Here is a 24,239-nt window from a genome sequence, read left to right as displayed (position 1 = left end):
TGTTTAGTCTGTCTGTATATAGTGAAGTGCATTAGGCTCAGTCAGCAAGCTGACTATGGAGAGCAGCTGTTAGGTGATACACAACCTCTTCTGGGTAAAATACATCTCTCTTACTTTCTGTACAATAAAACCCCACTTTTTCTAGAATCTTTATCCTTTTGTGTCTGAACACAGCAGTGTCTTAATGGACTCTCAGGAATTTCTATTTTCATTGCTTAGTGAATGGATGAGTGTCTTAGTCTGACTCTGTACATCTGCAAAGGTTCACACCTGCACTTGGGTTTTTAATTCCCTTAAAAAGTGGTTACCCACGGACCTTATAGTCTATAATGGGATTTGCTGGGTTTTGTCCTGAAAGGGGCAGAAAAATGCGGAGAGAAATGCGCTGCTTACACAGTTTTTCTCTCCGCATTTTTGAAGTGGAATGAGGAATGGAATCCCCCAGCAGGGACTCAGCGCAGGTGTGAACCTACCCTTAGTACCCTTTCTGACCCAGGTCAATGACCTCTCACCTAGCCAAACCAGTAACCTGTTTCTCTTGGGGAGTGGTAAGAACCCGGAAATGGTGCTCTGTGGAAGGGGTTGTAAAAGTGATGAAGCTTCTTGAAAGTAATGCTTTGACTTATAGGGTGCCATTTTCCAATAGGTGACATTGGATGCAACATTTTATTGTTTCCATCAAAGAAAACGTATTTTCATATTCTTTTCCACAATTTCCAGCAGAGCATACATGGCCTTAAAGGCTCCATACACCTGCAAAGGCAGTCTCCATATAAGGTGTCATGCTATCCTTCTTGACATACTAGGATAAACACTGAAACTTTGTCAATCAATTCACACAATAGGAGGGCCTGCTCACAAAAGCTTATCATTTATGAGGTATACAGGGTATGAGGTTAGCACAAGAGGTGCTTATACAGTGGATCAGCCATTTTTTTTATGAGGAATGTTACTATATTTATACAAATAAAGCAAGCTGTATGAGCAAGTCACTGGCCAATGTCCTTTTATGAACAGATCCAAAGTGCCTGGGCATACTGGGTTACAAGGGCATCCTGTCCTGTGAGATAATGATAATGTATCTGTGTGTGGGGCGGAGGGGTAAATAGATGCAGACGTATTTAGGTTCTAAAGAAGTGCTGAAACCCGGGAGAACTCTAGGAGACAAGAATGGGAGGTTCTGATGAGAGAGGATGATAGTCTCAGGTCATTGGCTGAACAGAGAGCACAGGTTGGGTGGTGGACAGAGATGAGGGAGGAAATGTAGGGAGGTACAGTGCCATGGACGGCTTTGTGAATGAGGGTGATATTGTATTCTATAGGGCACAGGCAGCCAGTGCAGTGACTGGCACAGACCGGAGGCAATGATGTAGTGTTTATACTGATAGATGAGCCTGGCCGCTGCATTCCGGACCGATTGTAGAGGGGAGAGGTTAGTGAAGTGAAGACAGATTAGTAGGGAATTACACTAGTCATGTCTAGAGTGAATCAGGGCTACAATAAGGGTTTTTGATGTTTCCATCATAAAGGAAGGACGGATTCTGGAGATGTTTTTGAGACTGAGATGACATAAACTTGCAAGTGGTTGGATGTGGTTGGTGAAGGAAAAGTCTGTTTGAGTCAATCATAGCCCCATGGCAGTTGGCATACTGCCGCACTGTTATATTAAGACAGCAGACTGAAATGGAAGTATCCGGGTTAGGTTGGTTAGATGGTGAAAACAGCAATAGTTCAGTCTTTGAAAGATTCAGATTTGGAAAGAGAAAAGAAACTGGAAAAAAGTCATCAAAGAGTGCTGAATTTAGCCACATTAACCGACTGTCTAATGTGTAAGGGAGGGTCCTCCTGACTCTTTCCTTACAGATGATATCATGGATAAGGTGGTTTGGGAATGTTAATCTTCAACGTCCCATTCTTTTCTTCTCCTTGAGGATAGACTTCCACCAGAGGTGTCTGAAAGTGAGTTATTGAAGTCTCCCTAATGGAAATCATACACGTTCAGATGAACAGAGTATGAATGACTATGGGGGTAATATCTGGTAGGAAAGTAAAGTATTATTGTATGGGATATAATGTAACCTGTAATCAAATAGCGATAACACTGTCTTAAGCGGAGGCATGAAGTAATAAAAAAAAAAAAAATTATATAAGAAAGGCTAAGTTTAAAATGAACAATGGCAACGGAACCCAGAAGACTCCATTGTCTATAAATGGGCTTCCATTCAGGTGTCTGTCATTTTGCCAGAAAAAAAGTCCATAATTGTTAACTCTGTGATGGAGGCTCCGCCGCAGATGTCAACTTCGTTTAAGACATATATAGACAATCATAAAATTAACCAACTAATGCACTGGGCCTTTATTATTTATAATGCTAATACTCAAAGCATATTATAAACCTCAATAGAATTCTTATTAGTATCTTACACTACTAGAAATTCATACTCTATTATCTAAGTTATCTGTAGGTTGGGAACAGGTTGTATTGCAGATGCAAGAAACAATTCAGATAAGTCAGAATCAGTAGTGCAGCACCTATTTAAGGATACAAAAGTTTGGAGAAGGTGGAGGTGGTGTAAGGTCTTCTTTTAAGCAGAGCAGATCAGGTCTCTGGATACTGGACATCCTGAACAAAAGGCTGAAGCTGTTTTATTATTTCTTCTGTCAACTCCGTTTTAGCTTCTGCACGACCCAATGCTGCTGGCGCTACTGGACTCAGCAATCATGTGGTCATCTCTACCAATGACATGTCACCAAGGGGAGCTGTTTTACCGTGTCTAGTGCTTCTATCTTTTTAATATGTCGAGGAGGAGTTTTTGTGCTATTCATGTATCTGAGAGGCAGTGAAACCTTTTGTATGAATATGTATGCTTTAGCTTTGAAACTATTAGTATTTTTTTTAGATGAGTGTTGTACAAGTGGAAAGAATAATAGCTATCCACTAAAAAGAGCAAAATTGTCCTCCATTAAAATGACTTTGCTGTTGAGATATTCCTGATTTGTGATTGTGAATGTGTGTTATTCCCTAAGCCATAAACAAATGACACATTCACAACATGCATTTGTGGCAGGATGGATGATATTGGGTTACGTAGCAGTTGTTTTTACAGCTGCTTTAGCTGTAATGTAAACCTGAAGTCTTGCCATGCTTCGGCCATTGGGCTGTATTTTTTATTTTTTATTTAAAGACATTTGGAATTTTAAGTCTACTTTGAATGGGTTTGTGTCTACTTTAAGACACATAGCAAGTGTGCGGCTTACATTTTATCTGCCTAGTAAGGTGTCGTCAAAGGGAAATCTAGTGCAAAGAACAATGCGGTTAACGCATGTTTTTTCTGTTTTGCTTTGGATTTTATATTTTTAGTAGTTTGCCTTTAGTAATCAGTCATAATAGAGATTCTCACTTGGTTAGGAATTCAACCAGTTTTTGTTCTTTTTTTCCTTTTTTTTTTTTTTTTCTTTTTTTTTTTTATTCTTTATATTTTCAGACAAATTAAAACAAACATTCAGGCATTTTCAGTGTATACAGTTTGACATTGTTCCTATCTGGATTTTTAGCTTTATAGACCAGGCTAAATATATTGTATTCTCTTCTGCACCTTACCCTAGGAACTAGAAGGCCTTCTTGAGGTGAACCGAATGACTCACAAGTTACTGAGCAAATACCTGACCTTGGACAGTTTTGATGCCATGTTCCGAGAAGCCAATCATAATGTGTCTGCCCCCTATGGCAGGATCACACTACATGTGTTCTGGGAGCTCAACTATGATTTTCTACCTAACTATTGCTATAATGGTTCTACCTACAGGTACTTATTGTCTTTTTTTGAATTTTTTATTTAAGATCCATAGTCACTACATGTTTTCTTTGTACAAGCCAATATATGTTTTTGTACATGTATTTTTTTGATAGATTTTATATGAAATATATTAATATTAGTGCAAAAGTGTAGGAAATGGTAGCAAAATAGATTTTATTTAAAGAGACTTTGTACTACCTCCACCAACTACAACTCTGTACATTCATCATTGGGTACCCTTCAATTCTAAGGGCTTGTTCACATGGGGCAAGAGGGGGCGGATTTTGGCGCTGAATCCACCTCAGAATCTGCCCCCTCACAATAGAGGTCTATGCAGACCGCTAGCTTCCTTCTTTCCGTGAGCAGTATGTTCTTGCTAACAGAAAAAAGAAGAGAGCTGCCCTTTCTTCAGGCGGATACCGCGGTTGATTCAGCCGCGGCGTCCGCCTTGCGTCAACGCCCTCCGTACTAGGCCCATTCATTTGGGCCTACTCCGGAGCGGAAAGCCGCGACTGTCGGAAGACCGTCACAGCAGACACATTTTGATCCTATTCTGACGGGGCTTCCCACGTCAAAATCAGGACCAAAATACGCCATCTGGTGCCCCGTGTGAACAGGGTCTAAGCAGCACGTATTATTGCTTAATGCTTAATTCTTATTTTATCTCTCCAGGTTTGTTCGTACAGTTCTACCTTTTTCTCAGGAATTTCAGCGTGACAAGCAACCAAATGCCCAACCACAATATCTGTATGGCTCTAAAGTAAGTACTTCCACTTTTCTCTGCAATATATGTACAGTGTTCTCATTTCGGTGCTGTTGGACACTTTAGAGTGTTGTAGACTGTCTTCTGTTCAACTCGTCATTACTACTCAGGTTTAAAGGTGTCAACAGAATTTCCAAAAAAAAAAATTTCAAACCAGGTTTTTACGTTAAATTTTACATTAATTTTCTATATTACTATCTATACTTAAAAAGTACTAAATCCTCTTAATTTTCAATCTAAATACTAAGCCTAATAAAAGCCACCTAATTTACATCACAGACAAGACAGGATTACAGTAGAAGATAACTACTCTATAGAAAACACCACGTAACACCCATCGTTGCATTCACTACTGACAATAGATGTCACAATCTACCTACTCCTCTTCACTGCATAGATCATATTTGAAAAACTCACATAAACATATATGGGGAAGATATTTTAAAGTGGTCTAAAAGCAAAACTTCCCTAGTTACCCATAGCAACCAATCACAGCACAGCTTTCATTTTGTGCTTAAAGGGGTTGTCCCATCACAAGGAGCCTATTTATACTGCTTGTTAATGTGGATGTAAAGCTTTTCCTAAATACATTGCTTCAGCAAAACTGCTTTGTTTGTCCACTATCTTACTTTATTCAATTCATTGTGGACACAGCCCTGACTTAGCTGCTCATGAGTCAAGTGATGTATCTGCCTGCTCTCAGGTGGGAGGGAGGAGGGGCTAAGTGCACGGGAGCCAGCCTGTGTTTCTAGCTATTCCTGTGTCTACACCACATGACCTAGCTTGCTGCTCTCAGATAGGGGAGAGGAGCTGCTTTCATTTCTGAACTCGTCTTCTGTTCTCCCAGTTATCAGGCTAGCTAATTCAATTGTGTTCATTATGGCAGAGACAGGCAGTCTCTGTATGTAACACAGAATGGAGTTGCTGCTGCCTGTACTTCATAGTCCAATATGGGTGGGCGGAGCTACACGCTAATTTGGGGGCGGAGCTAAATGGCAGGTTGCATGTGAACCCCCGCCCACCAAATGATGCAAGAAACCAGGAAGAAAGAAGATTTTACAGCAGTGAAGACTGGTGAGTATGCGACGTGGGAATACCCCTTTAAGAAATTAAATCTGCGTTGTGACTGGTTTTTATGGGCAACTAACATTGTATTGCATTTAGACCATTTTAATAAATATGTCCCAATGAGTCAGCTCCAAACTAATGCTGCCTATAACCATGACTATTCTGTAAAACATGTCACTAAATGCATCAGAGGATAAGCTGAGCTAAGCCCCCATTGTCAGGCACAGAAAATAAAATATAGTGACACATTTTCTTTAATTTGATTTTGTAAAAATGACCCCTTTTTGGTTTACGATAAATCTTTGACATCCTGTGTTGTCAGATTGTTAGATGATTGCACTGCGTTGTCCTCTAAGAATAGTAACATAATATAACATAATTTGTTTAATTTAAAAGTGTTTAAAAAAGTCCTATATACCACAAAATTGTTCCAGAGTGTCAGACTTTTCCATCCTCCCCAGAAAGGGTTAATAAGTTAATTCATTAAACCGCTACTTCAAATAAGTGTGTGTGTGTATATATATATATATATACACACACACAGCTTGTCTGGCAAAAGAACAACCCCTCACACAGCTATGCCAATAAATAATGGCTTTAGATAGTCTGGTCCAGGATGGAGTTAAATACTTGTGAAAAAAACACACAGCTGGTGACTTAAGTTTGATATTTTTATTTGAAACAGAAATGCACAACATCAACATTTTAAAACCTATGCCATTGTTGGTGGCATACTACATAAATCCGTTAATATGTGTTTGTCTTGGGTTTACATGCTTTTCCCAACCTTTAAGGGGCTGTCTGAGATTAGATGGCAATGTCAGACACTGCCCATGGCCAAGTATAGCGCTATAATGTGTTTTTAAAATCACAAACAACCCTCCAATCCTTTCAGTGACTGTTAAGGGTCTGCTATGTAGAAACAATCGATCTTCATTAGTGGTTTGCTACAATTGTGCCTGAATATTCAGCTTGCTCTGACTTTCCTTAGGTCTATTTTTTTTGTAATTCATCTTGACAGCCGGTTATGTTCTTTTGAGAAAAAAAATCTCTATATATATTGGACTGAGATGAGATTATCAAAATAAATCTTTTTTAATTTGATCTTTCTAAACAAGCACAAAGATACTTGCAAAGGGAAGAGCAGGGTTGTTTCAGATAACTACACTAAGGACTCCAAATATTCACAGCTACATATAAGAGTTGGTGCCGGTTCATGTAGAGGGCAAGGTCTTTCTCAAATGGCAAATGAGATGTATAGCTTCCATTGCGAAGAGGCACTGGCGATAATGGTATTCATTACCAGTTACAAGATAGTGTTATGTACCGCATTCATAACATTGAGACTGCCAGTACACCAATTTTTCTTATTTTCTTTATCTGTACAATTACCGTATCTATTTGTTCCTCTGTTTTTACAATCTGCCAGGTTGCTTTTGGAAATGTATAGCCTACAGCCTGTGCTTCCATGTAACTTTAATTATTATAAACCATAACATCATTGATTCTTCATGACAATAAAAGTCTGCTACTGTTGCTATTCTGCAGTTATCTAGGGAAAGAAACCACAAATAGAAAAAAAAAAAAAAAAGAACAAAGCCCCGAGGATGATAAATCAAAGTGACAGAAAAAAAATATACGTCCCAGTAGGAAACTGATCTATTAATGTAGATTAGGCTCTGACAGAGAGGAAATTCTCCCTTCTCCGTTGGAAATTGTTTTCTGGGATCTTAGTAGATATATATACACATCTCGGTAATATGGCCTCCAGAGCGCTTTGTTTTGTTCTTTTGATTTTAGGGTAGGGTCACACTACTGTTATTAATGTCCACTGCTCTCATCTAATAGAATGCAGACTGAGCCCCTCCATCTGTTATCCATCTGCATTCACTCCTAATGTTTCAAAAAATGACAGAAAGCTTCTGTCATGATTTTAACTTTTCTGAAGCGTTGAAGAAAAAGTCCTGCATGTCCTTCCATTAGAAAGTTAAACAAACACGATGAGAATGGATACAGAGGGGGCTCCATCTGTGTCCGTCACTCTATTGTTGTTAGTCTGTTGCTGTCATCCTGTGACAGATGAGAGGGTAGTGGGCTTTCATAAAGGTAATGTGCACATCCCCTTAGAGGACATTTCACCACCTCACAAACTCCAACTCTTTGCATCCTTTAATAGGTGCTGCTCCACTCATTCCAGTGCAGTTGGACTTTTCTTCTGTAAGCCCCTACTGTTTCTGAGCAATTATTTCTATGACTTTCAGCAGCTAATATGCTAATTAGGCTTTCTGCTGTCAGGTGGGAGGTTCTAGGTTAATCTGCCCCCGCTCAGGGTCACCCACTTGATTAACATATTGGGTGCTAAAACTAACCATACTTATTGCTCAGGAGCATTGGGAGCCAGATACAAAGAAATCAAACTACACTGGAATGAGAGGAGCGGTGCCTATAAAAGTAGGAGTTGGTGTAGGCAGTGAAAGGTCCTTTTTTAAAGGAACACTAAAAGTAAACAGGACTTATAAAAAAAAAAATATAAAAATTAACAAGTAATAAAGTTGCCCTCACAGTTTGCATCACTTTCTGGCTGATCCTGGAACAAAAAGTATTCTAGAAATCCTGCAGAAAACAAAGGGGTTGATTTGCTGATCTTTATCTTTGGGTAGAGTTCCACTGAGGGGTGAGGCTTAGGCAAGGAGGTGGTGTTCTACAATTTTTTGCTGTCACGTTGCAGACAAGGCACAACAAGGCCCCGGTCCAGGCAGTTGCCTTACATCCAGCTCCAGGACAGTGAGGAGGGAAAGGGAGAGCACAAAAAGAACGTTTCTTTATAATTTTCTCCATTTTAAGTGTAATTTGAAAGAAGTTTTAGATTCTGACACTATTTACCTCTGATTGAACAGGGTCAGGCTGCGGTAACACTATTATTGTGTGATATTTCAGGCACTCTGTCCCCCATTCCACTTACAATATGCGAGCAGGACTTTGCCGATTTCAGGCGTAAACCTGGGGGACCCCATTATAGTCCAAGGGGCCCCAGGATTACACGTATAACCACTTTTTAAGTGAATAGAGTTTGTCTTTTTGGGTGCCCAAGCGGACCCAAAGAACAGACACCTGAATGCTAGCGTGAACATTGCGTCACAGAGCTCCTTTTCCTACACTTAGGAAAGTTACTGTAGTCTTCAAAATATGTGGTTGCTGTCAGTGAATGAAAGAGGCTGCTATTTCTCTGCTGAGAAATGGATACAGTTGTATCTAGTCTAAACATTACTCTGCAAGCTGAACAGTCTGGCACACACTAATAAATTGTAGCCAACGACCAGAGAGATTTGTATAGTTGCTGCCTCAGCTGTATACAACTGTATCCTCTTCTCAGCTGAGAACAGGACTATCTATGTACCACTTCTTACCTGCTGAATGTAAACAACATTGTGGAATTAAAACACATAGTGAATAAACATTTTACCATTTTATAATCTACCAAGTAATTAACCTCTACCTACAGAAAATGCAAAGCCCCTTTAACTGTGACAAGAAGAAAATCCTACAACTTTCCCCGATAGCATCTTTGCTCCACTGGTTATGTATCACAGTTTTTGGCGTGAGAGCTAATGATGCCATCATTATTGTACTGGTTTGGTTATATATTTGCTGCAGTATTCCTGTGTATATAAAATCTAGAGCTCCTTCAGGCATATTCGCACAGTCATAAACTCCAGTCTAGGATATCACTCACACCATCATTAATGAATTTTGTGATGCCCATGTTGCTCTAGAAGTCATTCCTAGTAAATGCACATTTCTGACCCCTTCGTTTTGGCTATGATATACCAGGATAAAGTTTACATTAAAACTGAGAATAGAATACCTTTGAAGAACATAATCTAAAACTCTTCCCTATGTAGGTATTTGCCGGCATGCAATATGTACATGTACGATTATCGTCTTGTGTGGCATATGATATACTACTTTGAGATCAATTCATTGTAGCTGGTTGTACAGCGACTTCTTCATGATCATTAGGAGTAAGGCTGTTGGTTTCATTTGCAGTTAATGGATCATTGACCATAGGGACCGCATGGCTCTCCTCCTTGCTTGTGTCTTCTGTCTTGCTGTCCTCATTCACAGGTAGCAGGCCTGGTTTCTCATAACTCTCAGCTGACTTTTCTCCTTTTACCCAGGCTTGCCTCTTGTCTTTGTCATTGCTTTCTACATTCTGTGCTCTTGCGCGCTCTTGTCGTTTGCGCCACCATATATGCAGGCACCCATAGAGAAGGATGCAGGCTATTATAAGGAGTATGATGCTGCTAGTGAGCCAGATGCCCAGTGCTAGGTCCTTTTTCTTGCTGTTGACTGACGATGGATCCTGTGCTAAAGTATGGAAAATCTTGCATTGGTCACTGGAGGGGTTGGCAGACTGACAGGTCACGCACAGAATATATGTTGTGAGTGGGGTGAGGTTTTCTACAATATAAAATGTCCGACTAGCTGGAATCCTCTCTTGCTTTTGGAAGTGTTCTCTGGAGTATCCAGGCATCATTGAGTTCCAGTTAGACTGGTACATGATACTGTAGAAACTGTCTGCACAGCTAGGGATTGCTGGCCAAATGACCATGGCTGTGTTAGCAGTGATATTTTGGACAGAGATCACCATTGTAGTGTTCTAGATTGCTTTCAGGGTTCACAGTAATGAGGCACCAACTATACAAAAAAAAGAAAAAAAAAAAAAAAAAAAAAAGTGAAAACGTATTTATTTGTTAATAAACCATCTGTTTCAAATAAACCTTGGATGCCTAAAGGTCACATATGTCCAAAAATAAGTAGTTTGTTGACTTGTTTATTATTAATGTATCAACATGTAAAACAATAACATTCTATAAAACAATACTCTCTCACAAACTGACAGATTTTATTGTTATAGATATTTAATCTCCTTTATCATGCAAGTGTAAAGCATGGCGCTTCCTGTGCAAGTATAGGGAAAATTTCAACAAACACCAGGCTAAGGCTGGGGAAATTATCTAGACTGCCATTTCATATCCCAGTTTGGTCTCCTGTGTGCTGGAGTGAGATGTGCCTAACTTATTAAAGGGCATAATCATCTTCATAAATATTATGAGATACATCTGTGTCCCTGTGTCCAGCTGAAAGACACATCTATTCAAGCTGCCACATATTTGAACCATACTTTATGCCAGAAAATTATAGTAAATTATAATGGGCATGATAATTATAGTGGGTTGCTAAGGCCCTACCCACTTTTATACTACTTCTCTCCACCTCAACAGCATAAGTCACAAATTTTGTGGAAACATGTTTTTTTTTTTTTTTTTGGTTTTTTTTTACACTAGGGTAGCATAGGAAGCTGAATAAATTCACTGATAGCCATTTTCTGGTACCTTTTTTTATATAGTTTCATGATTTATAGCTAGGAGAGGCTATAAAGGAGAGAAGTTTCCATCTTTTCTCTTATACTTTTTTTCTTCTTTTTGGATCCAGTCCTGGCTTAGAAAGCTGCATGAACAATTACTACGAAAAGACTGTGTGATTCACACCCATATTGTAAATTGAGTAATCTCTCTCCATACAGTCACTGCCAGGCATTTTCCATTTTTTTCCCTATTGTATCAGTTCATGTTCCATTTCACGCATGTATTAATATTTCAAAACAGTGTTTTGTTTTGGTTTATATATTCTTTTTATTTAAAGTTCACTCTTTCTCTAGCAATATCTTGTTCACATCTGCATTATTTCCATTGGTCTGCTCCATTATAAGAACAAAACAATGATAGTAATGGAAGTGCTGAATCCCTGACAGGGAAAAAACTGACCTCTTTGTAATGGGGTCTTTTGGGTTTTTTGTCATGAGGACAAGCGTTTTACCATAACATCAGTTATGTGATCCTTGTGAAAAATAAAAAAAATACAGTTTTTCTTCTTTTTATAATTGTTCAATCCTACTATTATTTTATTAAATTTTTTTCATGATCAGTGGAGGAATAGATACTAAATCAATCACAGGCTTATGTTTTAAGAGTGTTACTTTTGGGATTTTGGTGGGGTTTTTGGACCTATCTTTGATACAAAATATTTTTTATGGTATTCTTTGAAATTCTGCTAAAAATATCTTACATATGGTGAATTGCATCTTTTTTTTAGCATTGCATAAATGGATCCATTATATTTAATGTGCTACTTCAGCTTTATTAATCTATGCCGAGTATTTTCTGTAGATCCCATATGCTTATGTCGGAGTCAAAGTTATGTCCAGACAGCTGCAATAGAGGGCTAAGCTGGAAAGGCTTTATTTACTGATGCAGCTGTACAGCATGTATCTGTGTGCAGAAAACACATCATGAAATGGGTGTCTTCTATTATTTTATACATTTAAGCTTACACAAGCTGATACTGGTTTCTAAAGTCTGAGGAAATGTCTGCTATTAATATACCCAGACAAACAGTATGCTCATAAGGTTTACTGAGGATATGCTCTGTCAATTTCTAACTAATTTATCATCGGTTTATGAGAGCTATTCTCTTCATACGTATGAACACGATGTCAAAAAGACTACATGGTCGAAATGACCTGGGTTATGGCGTCCAAATCCGTGCACAAGGAGGTCATTTTTAGGAATAACGTAAACTCATCTTGCACAATGTGAACAGGTTTAATTTCTTACAGAAGAACATAGCACAGTAATGAAGGAATGGATGACGTCTACTTATGAGCAGATAAATATAACACAACCATAACATGGAATGAATCAGTATGTGCAGAATAGAGAATCCTTGAATTGTCATGATCCAAGTTAAAAAGTAATTGCTTACCTCAGACCTGCTGCCAGAAGTGAACTTGTCTCCTGCAGAATGGATGTCTCTGCTTTCACTGCTTGCTGGATTAGATTTGATGTGATTTGCACCTGTGGCTTATCAGTTCCTGCATTCCTCAGTCTGCCAGCTCCCTGTGCCCGTCACTTGTGTTCCCGTTCTCCAGGGACACTGGTGAAATGACTCTTTTGTCTCTGCTGCATGAATTCACATGTGAGCGCATATTCCCTGAGTGCTCGGTTGCCTTGGTTTTTAAAAGACATAAAAAGATTTTTTTTTTTTTTTTCTTTTAACCCTCCCCCTCTTCAACTCGTCTCGCACATCGCCTTATGTCCTCTCCTTTAGGGAGAGCACTGAACTCTGGAACTGCCCCCTCTCTTTGAGATCATCACCAGACAGACAGCATCAAGCTGTCGTTGAAATAGGACAGATTTTGCTTTGCAAGGCAGACCATTACTACAGGCACTGCTCTCTGTTGAGAAGCAACGCTAAGAAAACTTTCTAAAATTCTTGTGATCACTTAATACCATCACTTCTTTTCCTTATGTGGTCAAAGATATGTTCCATCCATTGTGGACCTAGAAGTGATCTCACTTTGGAATCTTCACCCCTCAAAAAACTTGTGAAGGGGTATATTCATAATTTTCAGCCCAGATATGCTTTTCATAAAGAAATGTGTAATAGAAGTTTCAAAATGAAAAATCTAATTTCGCCAGATATATGTTATTTCAGTGCCTGATGAGACATAACCAGCTTGTGGGACTGTGAAAAGTCAGCTCTATAGTTATGCTGATTTTAGTGATTTTTTTTTTTTTCCCCTGATTTTGGAAACCCACTACATGCACCCCTAATCTTTGGCGTACTTGAGGCCCAACAGTAGTGTAATTAATTGCAGTAGCAACGAGGTAAAAAAACAAAACACTCCAATATGACCTATTTTATAAACTACACCCCTCAAGGAATTTCTCAAGGTGCATACTCATCATTTTGAGCCCAAGAGTGCTTCATCCTTCCCAGAAATTAATATGCAAAATTGATATTTTTATATAAATACATGTCATTTCAGTACCAAATATGTTGTGTCCAATTTGTGTGAACAGAGGCATTTAAGCCGGCTATCCTGGGTACAAAAAAGTTGTATATGTTCCGTCCTAAACTGTAAGCCTGGTATATACCCTGATGTATACTTGTATCATCCCCTTCCTGACGCATCCAGTATTGACCTAAAGCTGGGTTGTTGTTGTTTTTTTTTTTTTTTTTTTTTTTTGTGGCACTAGATGATGCATTTTTCTTTTTTTAACCCCACTCCATGATGTACTATTCTGTCATTTTGTGGGATAGAGTTAAGTTTCATATGATAAAAATATCTCGTTTCCAATGCACCTGTATATAAGAAGACCTGCCACAAGTTCTCGAAAGCCCTTTGACACGCCTCATTTGATAGGCAGTGCTTTCATCATTTTGGTGTTTTGTCTTTCCAGACTCTTTCAGCCATTTCACATTTTTACTACCTACTTGGCTAATAGACCTTAAATTTCCTAAACACTAACAGGGCTTAGTGGAATGGTTTAATGGGTTAGGTAACTAGAACACCAAAATGCTCAGGTTAAGATGAAACTCAGTTCGTGGGTTCAGTGGCTTTACCAGCCTGAGCTTCATGTCAGGAGCGATATCTATGATGATAGGAGTTACTGCCTACCAGCGACATACTTTTCTATAAGGGCTAGTTCACACGTAAATTACGTGTGGCTTAATTTGGTCCGGAAGGCTTCCTAATTAGGACCTAATTTGGACCTTGATGCTTTTTTTGGAGCTGTTTTTGGTAAAACTGCTTCAGAAAACGCCAGGCGGGTTTCCCCTCACCTAAAGTGAATGGACCGTAAAAAAACCGCGACTCATTTTTCGCCTTCCATTCACTTCTATTGCTTTCCTCAGGCAGAATCCGCCTGAAGATAGGTCATGTCGCTTCTTTTTTCCGCTAGCGGCAAAAAGCTGCTATCCGAAAAACCAACGCTAGCGGTCTCCATAGACCACCATTGTATGGAGGCGGATTTTGAGGCGAAATCCGCTGTCAAAATCCACCTCATTGCCCCCGTGTGAACTAGCCCTAATACATTGCAGTATATGGTAAAATTGCTAGATTTGTAATTGTGCCTTAGGCAGGGTTTAAAGCAAACCTAGCATTGGCAGGCCTGGGAGCATTCAAAAGGCTACCAGCTGCCATAGCAACTGAATGGCTGCGGTTTAACTGTTTGGTGGCTAGTAACCAAGCCAGAAGTAGAAGTATACACTTACACACCATTGTCACATGTTGTCTCAAATTCTAGGTACTCCTGCTAATTCCCTGTCGGCTTTAAAAAAAAAATAAAAAAAAAATCAAATTTTATATATATATATATATATATATATATATATATATATATATATATTTGGTACTATTCCGTTATCGGGCCAGCAGAGCTGTTCAGCACTAGTATCGGGACAGCAGCAAGCAAGGCCGCATACCCGCATCGCAGTACAGTTCCGGACAGCATCGCGCATCGCAGATGAGTTTGGGACAGCATCGGGTTCAGCAGCATTCACACACACACACAGCTAATTGTAAGTGGATATACTTTATTTCGTAATTGCCGGCAGAGATGCTCAGCACTAGTTATCGGGACAGCAGCAGCATCGTAGTGAGAGAAATGGACGTGCCGGGCTGGTCCGATGCTGACAGAAAAATTGGGCGCCAAATTAGTGTGTTCGTAGTTGTAGTCACAGTACTCACCATTGTTTCAGTCACAGTTCTCAGCAGTTTTGTCAGATGGATTACACGCTGTGGGATTTACCTGCAGATGAAAAATCAGCAATTGAACTGTTCCAAGCCAATGGTCTGATCCATAAGAGCCGGTTTTGTGTTCGTAACCACCAGATGAAAATGTGTTTTTTGGCCAAAGCATCTCCAAAATGGCGGTGCAGCAAACGTCCGTGTGACGAAAAAAAGGGTGTGAGATCGCAAACTTGGTTTGCCAACTCACGCATTCCTTTTCTTACGGCTGCCCGTTTCATTTATTGTTGGTGCCAAGAGCTGACATCCGTAGAGTTTTGTGAACAGCAATTGAAGATGAATCACAACACCTTCGTAGATTGGAATAATTACCTCCGCGAAGTGTGTACAAGTGCCTTAATATCCCGACCTTCTACAAAAATAGGAGGCCTAAACAAAGTGGTTGAGGTGGATGAAAGCCTTTTTACAAAAAGGAAAAACAACAGCGGCCGGGTTCTGCCACCACAATGGATCTTTGGAGGATTGTGCCGTGAGACTAAGGAGTGTTTTGTTGTTGCAGTCCCAGAAAGATCAGCTACAACATTGATAGCTTCTATTAAAGCCAACGTGGCAGATGGGAGTATAATATACTCTGATTGCTGGAAGGGGTATAATACTACAGACTTAAAAGCTGCTGGCTACGACCATTTAACAGTGAACCACAAGTACAATTTTGTTGACCCAAACACTCAGTGCCACACGCAAAATGTGGAACGTTTGTGGGGAAGTGCTAAATGGCGCAATAAAAGACAGCGCGGAACAGCCCGCCAGCATCTGGAGTCATACTTAGCCGAATTTATGTGGCGACAAAATCATTCCAAAGAAACAATGTTCACAGATTTGTTAAAAGAGATCGCTAATTTCATGCCTCCTGTTTAAGACAAGTTATATAACACAGCCCGACACGTCCATTTCTCTCACTACGATGCTGCTGCTGTCCCGATAACTAGTGCTGAGCATCTCTGCCGGCAATTACGAAATAAAGTATATCCACTTACAATTAGCTGTGTGTGTGTGTGAATGCTGCTGAACCCGATGCTGTCCCAAACTCATCTGCGATGCGCGATGCTGTCCGGAACTGTACTGCGATGCGGGTATGCGGCCTTGCTTGCTGCTGTCCCGATACTAGTGCTGAACAGCTCTGCTGGCCCGATAACGGAATAGTACCATATATTTTTTAAACTTTTATTGAAAGTTTTTTTGTTGTGAGTTGTGGTAATAGAAGGATGTCAGTGTACAGGGTGCAGGAAATGTCACATGAAACAGTAACAACTCATGCAAACTATATCACAATGTATCAATAACTGCAACAGAGTGGAATTAAAATTATCTACTACGGAGTCGTAAGTGTTGCAGCAAGGGAATAGGAAGTCACTAGACATGGTCCAAGTGTGTAGGCAGTAGTTTGAGGGGGTGCAGACATCTGTGTCAAGGTTTCCATAACATTGTCAAATCAAGGGTCAGTTCACACGTGAACTGCCCGCGCGGGTTTTGACACCGAGAGAGCCACGGTGAGCCGCGTCTCTCTCTTGTCAAAACCCGCCTGCCGCGACCATCGCGGTCGCGGCTTTCCCCTCTGCTGTCGGCTCAAATGAATGAGCCGACATAGGAGAGAGCTGCCGGGGGCGGAAGCCGCGGGGCTGAGCTCGCGCGGCTTCCACCTGAAGATAGGACATGTCCTTTCTTTTCTCTGCTAGCGGCAGCGCGCCGCTAGCGGAAAAAAAAGCCCGGTGGTCTACATAGACCACCATTGTAAAGGGGCGGATTTTGAAGCGAAATCCGCTGTCAAAATCCACCCCTTTGCCTACGTGTGAACTAGCCCTTAGGCAAGGAGTATAACTCCTTGGTCATTAAAGGAGTACTGGCAGACAGTATGACAATACCTACCATATATCTACCCATACCACCTTCTTTACGCAATCTGGTCATAGTCATGGTCATGCAGGTTTCCGTTTCCTGCACGAAACTGGGCAAGAGACGGAAACCTGAAGTCGTTTTTGAAGTCATTGAAGTCATTTTTGAGAAGTGTCTGGCCGTATTCTATAAATTTGTGTCGTGCTGTGGATTAGAAGGTTGTCTGTTTTTTCTGTGCTCATTCTAGATAAAATTAGAGTTCATAAGAGGTGAGATGGTCAAGGTTCCTCGCTTTTCCTCCCACTCATCTCTGGCTTGACATGGTCGAGGCTTTTAATTAAATACAATCAAAGCTTGGTTTGCCAAAGCAGTCTTTCAGAACAGGGTCATGCTTAATCTGTCCAGCATCTGCTATATTAAGAGGTCATTAGAAATTAAAGAAAACAGGGCGCATGTGACAACTGCTCATCCTATGTCATATAGTACAAGTAGTCTAATACTATCAGCCTTCAGTCAAATGTGCTTATGTATGTATCAATAATATGGAAGGAGATCTAAGAAATATATGAGCAGTATATGGTATAAATATCAGGCAAGATCATTTTATAATGGAAACAGAAGAATCTTATGGGGAACAGATAGTTTCAAAACTAGCTGTTTTTTTATGAGTTTTCTGTTAACATCTAAAAAGATCTGTGACCTTCTCATTATCTTCATTACTACTAAAGTGTCACCTTTGTGCTCATCTGCAGTGTCTACTGCTCTATGCTAGAAGTGCACTTCGGGCTAGATGGCACTTTTTTCTTTTCTAGTCCAGCAGATTTCTTTCCCCTTTTGGTTTTTCAGGGATCCTTACTGTCCCTGGACTCACTGTAGACATAAACCCAGTGTGTTCCTTCTCTGTCACTAAGAGAGTTCTCAAGTTTACAACCAATCCATGCTTTTCCATGTGTTGATGGTGTCTCAGATGTCAGATTAAGCAAGGTTCAAATCTGCATTATAGTTTCCGTAGGAGACTCCGTCGCAGATTATAGGTTAAAATCTCCGGGGAGAAAAGTCCTGCATAGGAGACTTTTTTTTTTTTTTCTCTGCCGGGTTTCAGTATAAAAAGTCTGAAACTAGCGGACCACATTATGGGAGTCCATGGTTAACCACTGTTTTAGCAGGAGGGCTCTCCGTTATAGACCTGAACAACAGTGAGCCTGGCACAAATATGAACCTAGCCTATGATTGTTTTCCCTTTCTGCTCCGTTGTCTTTTGGAAATGTATCTGTATAGTTTTTGTGACTCATTCCTTATACGATTGCCCTATGCCATTGATGTATACACAACAATGGCTTTAAAAAATCTACTTCATGTCTGCTACATTTATCTCAGCAAAATGTTTTTTTTCCTGTCTTCACAGAATCTGAACCTGGCATACAACAGCATTTTCAGCAACTATCGAAACTTTGTGGGTCCCCCACACTTTAAAGTGATTTGCCGTCTTCTAGGATACCAAGGCATTGCTGTGGTGATGGAAGAATTGCTGAAAGTTGTGAAGAGCCTGGTGAGTTACAGTATTATTTTGCTATTTTCCTTTTGGATTGTCCTGCATGGCTTCCACACAACTTAGTTGTCTGCTATTGTTTCACTCCCACCTACAACTTGTAAACTGCAGTTTAGGTGTCATGCAATCCATTGTCTGCAAGTTACCTGAATGCTAAACTGTACAGCTATAGCATTTATTGTCTGCCATTTAGAAAAAAAACAAAAGTGAATCTTAGTTTTTCATTATAACAGCTTCAATACAAGAAATAAACTGTTGTTTTTGTTTTGTTTTTTTATTATGAAGGGTGTCATTATTTGGCCTGTTCACTCCTGTATGAATTATAACACATCTAATTTCTTTATACTTGTAGCTGCAAGGAACCATTCTTCAGTATGTGAAGACACTGATGGAAGTGATGCCTAAGATCTGCAGGCTGCCCAGACATGAATATGGCTCCCCAGGTTTGTTCTCGTGTAATGTTGTCAAAAAGGCTCAGTTCAGATGAGAACATTGTGTTCCTGTTGATATGCTCATCATAATGAAAATGTTGTACGTGCAGAATTTTGGACTATTTGGAGAAGTAATTACCAGAATTCAAGGACAGTTTCTCTTACAGATTAGAACTGAAGTAGTCAGATGATAAAAAAACAGCCTGTGTGTTCACTTATAAGTAGACAATAATGCACACAGAAATATCTTTTTTATTTATTTATTTTTATTCTATCAGTATGTCTTGGTAGTATGGGAGGAAATCCACGCAAACACGGGGAGAACATACAAACTACTTGCAGATGATGATCCTGGCGAGATTCAAACCCAGGACTTGAGCACTGCAAGGCTACAGTGGTAACCACTGAGCCACCGTGTTGCCCCAGAAATATCTTTTTCTAGTGTGTGAATGCTGTGGAAAGGCATCAACCATCTCATGATTTGTTTAATCCTATATGACCACTTTAAAGTGGTGATTTTACTTCTTTGTCTCCAAAATAATCTGACTTCAACTATTTGCTAACTTTCCAGTTGTTTATTTTATTGGTTATTGATCCTTATCTTGTATTTTGATCTGTATTAAGCCGTGAACAGTAGTTTAGAATTGGAGCACATTTCTGGAATATTCAGAGGGTATGCTGTCATAAATATTTGATAGATTTGTGTCCCAGACCTCTTATTTCTCCTAATGAGTAAGCTATCGCTTCCGAAATGACAATGAATGGGGTAGATGGCTGTGTGGCTTTTTTTATTCACTTCTATGGTAGTCACAGAATCAGTGTTGGATTGTTCTCTACTTACTCCAATTACATTTTGTTAGAATGGTTCTGTCAATGATAACTTGTTCTTAGCGCGTTCTGCTTCAGGGAACCCCCAGTGTCCAGCTTTAATCTATGGGGGATATTGTGCAGGTCCCAATTCAATCAAAGTTCAGTCTGTGCAATGCACGGACATACTAGGATCTTCAGAGCAGGAAACTTTAACCAATAAATGGAGGTACCAAATACAGACCCCACACTGTTAAAGGAATTGTCTAGGGGAAAAGAAACCATATTACTGCCTCTTGCTGGTCACTGTCAGTCTCTGTTCACTAGTTCTGCAATGAAGTCTTTCTGAGGTCTCAAAGTTGCTTATTAACAATTAATGGACATTAGCTGTTTGCTGAGCCATTGAATTGTATAGCATGTCCCATGGCTTGGTGTAATAGAATGCATTTGCGTGGAAAAATGCAGAACTAGCTTACTGTAAATTGCTGCCTCATATACATGTCACATTTGTTTCATCAGACTTAATTTCTTTGATGGCTGTTGAAATCTTTCATTTAGATGGCTGTTGGGTAAATAATTTTCATTTCGCATTTCTGTTACTTTTTTCCTTCGCCTGTCATGTTGCCCTGCATCTCAAAATAACATGGCATGAAAGAGGACCTTCCACCAGGTCTCAAAAGCCCAATGACATACCTCGTCTGGCACTGTCACCCTGAGCATTTTGGTGTTTATCAAAATCCGTTTGCCAATTCCAAATATGAAATTGTTCTTGCAAATTATTGTATATTAGCCAAGTGGGCAGTAACACTGTGTTTTTTTTCTTGGAAGTAGAGATGAGCGAGTACTATTCGGATCAGCCGATCCGAACAGCACGCATGCATTGAAATGAATGGAAGCACCTGGTACTTCCACTTTGACGCTGGCCGGCTGCTTAACCCCCCGCGTGCCGGCTACGTCCATTCATTTCAATGCGTGTGTGCTGTTCGGATCGGCTGATCCGAACAGTACTCGCTCATCTCTACTTGGAAGACCTTGGCTATTTCAAGCGCTCCCATTCATGTCCTACCTGCATTCATTGTAAGGTTAATACAACCCCCACCCCCACTACCAAGATTAGTGGGGGTCTCAGTGGTCAGTCCCCACTGATCAGCTATTTATCCTCTATCTATGAATATATGAATAGAGGTTAAATATATTTAGTCATAGGGCTGGTTGATTATAACCTAAATCAAAATCTTGATTAATCAGAATTTTACTTTGATTGTTATTAATAGTGATTATATAAGTCACGCCCCTTTTAAACCTCACTTTAAAGTATAATTAGCAGAGGTCTGGGGAAGGTGATCAAACATAAGTGTTAATCTCCTCTCCCAGGCTCCAGCAAAACTCCCTGCTGCCATGTGACCAGTTGAGGCCCAGTAAGAAGCCTCAGTAATCAGTCAGAAAGGCCAAAGGCAGCAGGGAATCATACCAGCATACACAGTTTATGTTTGCTCACCTCCCCTGAGCTTTCCGCTTATAATACTCTGGGGTCTGTAGAGAAACCAAAGGACAATAGCAGTTCCAATTCGGACATGCTCTGTCCAAATAAAACTGCAGGTTGAACCTCGCAAATATTGTAGTAACCAAACCAAAATAACAGACATTAACAAAGTCACGTTGGTTATCCTGGTTGATGTCCGGTTTCTGATATTTTTCAATTAATTGCCCAGCCTTACTTCTTAGAAGAACCCCCTTTAAATCTTTTATAACTACTTTAAGAAGATATTTTTTACTTCTTTTATACCAGCATATCCCTTTATTCAGGTAGTGCCCTCCTGGCTGCACACAATAGTGGAGGCATTCAATGCTCAATCTTTTTTTCCACTGTAAATAAACCAAGGATACGCATTAAAAGAGGTGCCTGACTTTAATAGGGCAAAGTGGTGGTGGTCAGGGTAGGTTTACCCCACGTTTTTGTCATACAGTTAAAGTATGCATTTGTAGTTCTTACTGCAAAAAAGTATACTGCTACAAGCAGATGCCTGTACAGCTGGATCCTGCTGCCATTGACGTCTATTGTAAAGTAAACAGTGTATGTCTGGATAATGTTTTTTGTTTTTTTACAGGAAAGTAATAGGCTATATTTTTCTGTCCTGTCAAACAGTATGCAGAATAGGGATACAGTATCCTTCCGTAGTAGTATATGGCATGTTTTGTTTTTCTTTGCTGTATGCGGTATATATCGCATTGTTTGATCCTAACCTAACTTTGCATTGATCAGCCAAAATTCTGTTTACTTGGAATTTATCCAGTGTGGCTCATACAAGACTCCGATTTACGTAGTATCTGGACTGAACAGCTAGAATACCACATGCTGCTATCTCTATTAATGTAGAAAGACATTGGTTTTTAGCATGCAGACTGCACATCCTAATATTTTGTCATGACTGGCAAGGAATACATAGAACCCAGTGTTGGCCAGAAATAATGAAGATGCTTAGTGAAATATTTGGGACTGGAACTTGAGTCATAATGGCTATCTTGATCCAGCCATTATAAGTAGTGCAGCACAAAATGCAAACTGTGGATGAAGTCATTTCATCAAAGTAATCCTCTCCCTGTCCCAGATACTAGACCCTTACTTTAGAAAATGATATTCCACTTGATGTACAAATGTGTTGTCTACTTTTTCTAGTTTTAGTCTTTGCTTTTATACTAAGGGTCAGTTTTTAAATGTATTTGTTGGCTTTACTAAAAACCAGCGATACAGGGCTAAAATGTGTCATCTGTCGTGTGAGCCCTTCAGAGAGGATTTGTGAGCTGGAGATGGGGCTGAGGTCCTAATCCTTTGTACTAATCCTGTACGTTTCTGGATATATATTTTTTTTTGTATTGAACAGAAATGATACTTTATTCAATGTATAAACCTTACAGTATAGACTCACTCACATGAACTCTGAAACTGATCTATAATGTGGCACTACCAGATTCTAAAACTCTACCTTGCTTCATGATGTTCTGTATAATAATAGCAGTGTACTATTCTGCATAAGATCTTCTTATCTAGTCCATATATTTATAGAAAGCATCTCCATACACATGTTGATGTATATGGAGTGGGAAGAAAACCATGCTGACTCTGGGACTACTGAAGCCGACTTTTCTCATCACCTCCCAACCTGTGTATAAAAAGGTGGCAAAGGGGCTTTATAAACATTTAAATTTGTTCTGAACACCATTTTTTAGCGTGTTTAGGCCAGAAAAAACTGGTGACTACTTTGATAGGGTTGCCCGTTTTATTTTTCCAATGGATTTTCCCACTACTTCCTAATATTATTTATTGAAGCCAAGTCGTGTGCGTGTGTAAAAATATATATATATATATATATATATATATATATATATATATATATATATATATATATATATAGGCAAAAGCTCAGCTTGGCCCCCTCTGCAACTCTTGTCAGTCACACGTCATTTGTACATTTTAGAAGTATTTCCTTTTCCCTTTCCGTAAAGGCTTGTTCACAATCTGTCTGCGCATACAAGCTTCTGTTCATTCACGTACCGCATCATGCACCACAAACTGTATTCATAACCTGTTTTGTGCCACAACCTCCCCCCACAAAATCTCTTCTTCACTATATGCTAACTAAATGTTACTTTGGGCATTAAAAGGAATTTTCTCCATTCTGACATTCTGTGTACGATTGTCCCCTGTCCCTGGTCTATAGTCTCTCACTCTGCCAAATCAGTATTCCTAAGCTATGCTGAGGATGGCCCAATAGGCCGAAACAGCGCTGTCCATAGCTGGGAATCTGTTCCTTTTGGGACAGAAATACTGATTTGGCAATTAAATCCACATTATGATTAAAAAGACTTTATAACTGAGTCATGCATGATGTTAAGGATGCTGCCCTCTAGAGGGTGGCGTACAGAGTGCACTGTTCTCCTAATTACATCCTGGAGAATAGATTTGCATATTTTTTACCCAATAAATCTTCTTCAGCTATCTCGCTCCAGTGCACTGCACAGCTGAGGTAATAAATTTACGTTGTGCAGAGTGTCAGCCATCAAAGGAGACCAGAAAGGAGATCAAAGAAGTTTAAACATCCTTAGGTTAGATTCACACCAGTGAAAATCTGTCCATGTGTTTGTCAGATTTAATGGCCTAACCTTCATGCTGGGAGCGGGACTCTTAACATCATAGTTATCTATGCTACTAGGAGTCCCTGCCTCCCAGTGACAGTATGGGACAGTATGTTTCTAGCCTTGGTGTGGTGAGGGTGACCTATAGCCCCCCCCTAGTTTATGGTCAGCTTTGACCCATATAATTATGCCTGTGCTAATC

At 39.8% G+C, this 24,239-nt stretch overlaps 2 protein-coding genes across 4 annotated transcripts in view; one reads left to right on the top strand and one right to left on the bottom strand.

The window, feature by feature from the left end:
- LOC142195432 (cytoplasmic FMR1-interacting protein 1) overlaps positions 1–24,239 on the top strand; it is a 75,178-nt gene that overhangs the window by 44,416 nt on the left and 6,523 nt on the right. For all 3 annotated transcript variants that reach the window (XM_075265221.1, XM_075265222.1, XM_075265223.1), the window contains 4 exons: positions 3,607–3,806; positions 4,470–4,557; positions 18,522–18,665; positions 19,018–19,108. In XM_075265221.1, coding sequence (XP_075121322.1) covers positions 3,607–3,806; positions 4,470–4,557; positions 18,522–18,665; positions 19,018–19,108 — 523 coding nt within the window. The remainder of the gene's footprint in view (positions 1–3,606; positions 3,807–4,469; positions 4,558–18,521; positions 18,666–19,017; positions 19,109–24,239) is intronic.
- Positions 9,160–12,851, bottom strand: FNDC9 (fibronectin type III domain containing 9). Its single transcript, XM_075265210.1, has 2 exons — positions 12,454–12,851; positions 9,160–10,326 (listed from the first exon to the last, which is right to left on the bottom strand). The coding sequence occupies exon 2, from the start codon at positions 10,277–10,279 to the stop codon at positions 9,602–9,604; it is 678 nt and encodes a 225-aa protein (XP_075121311.1). The 5' UTR covers positions 10,280–10,326; positions 12,454–12,851; the 3' UTR covers positions 9,160–9,601.

The sequence above is a fragment of the Leptodactylus fuscus genome, chromosome 2 (assembly GCF_031893055.1).
Source record: "Leptodactylus fuscus isolate aLepFus1 chromosome 2, aLepFus1.hap2, whole genome shotgun sequence".
Classification (NCBI taxonomy): Eukaryota; Metazoa; Chordata; class Amphibia; order Anura; family Leptodactylidae; genus Leptodactylus; species Leptodactylus fuscus.
Note: the sequence above shows the minus strand (reverse complement) of the source record. Positions and strands in the feature narration are given on the sequence as shown.

Bases quoted from the DNA above. Each gene is read 5' to 3' on its own strand.
- FNDC9 (XM_075265210.1), bottom strand. From the start codon at position 10,279: ATGGTGATCTCTGTCCAAAATATCACTGCTAACACAGCCATGGTCATT.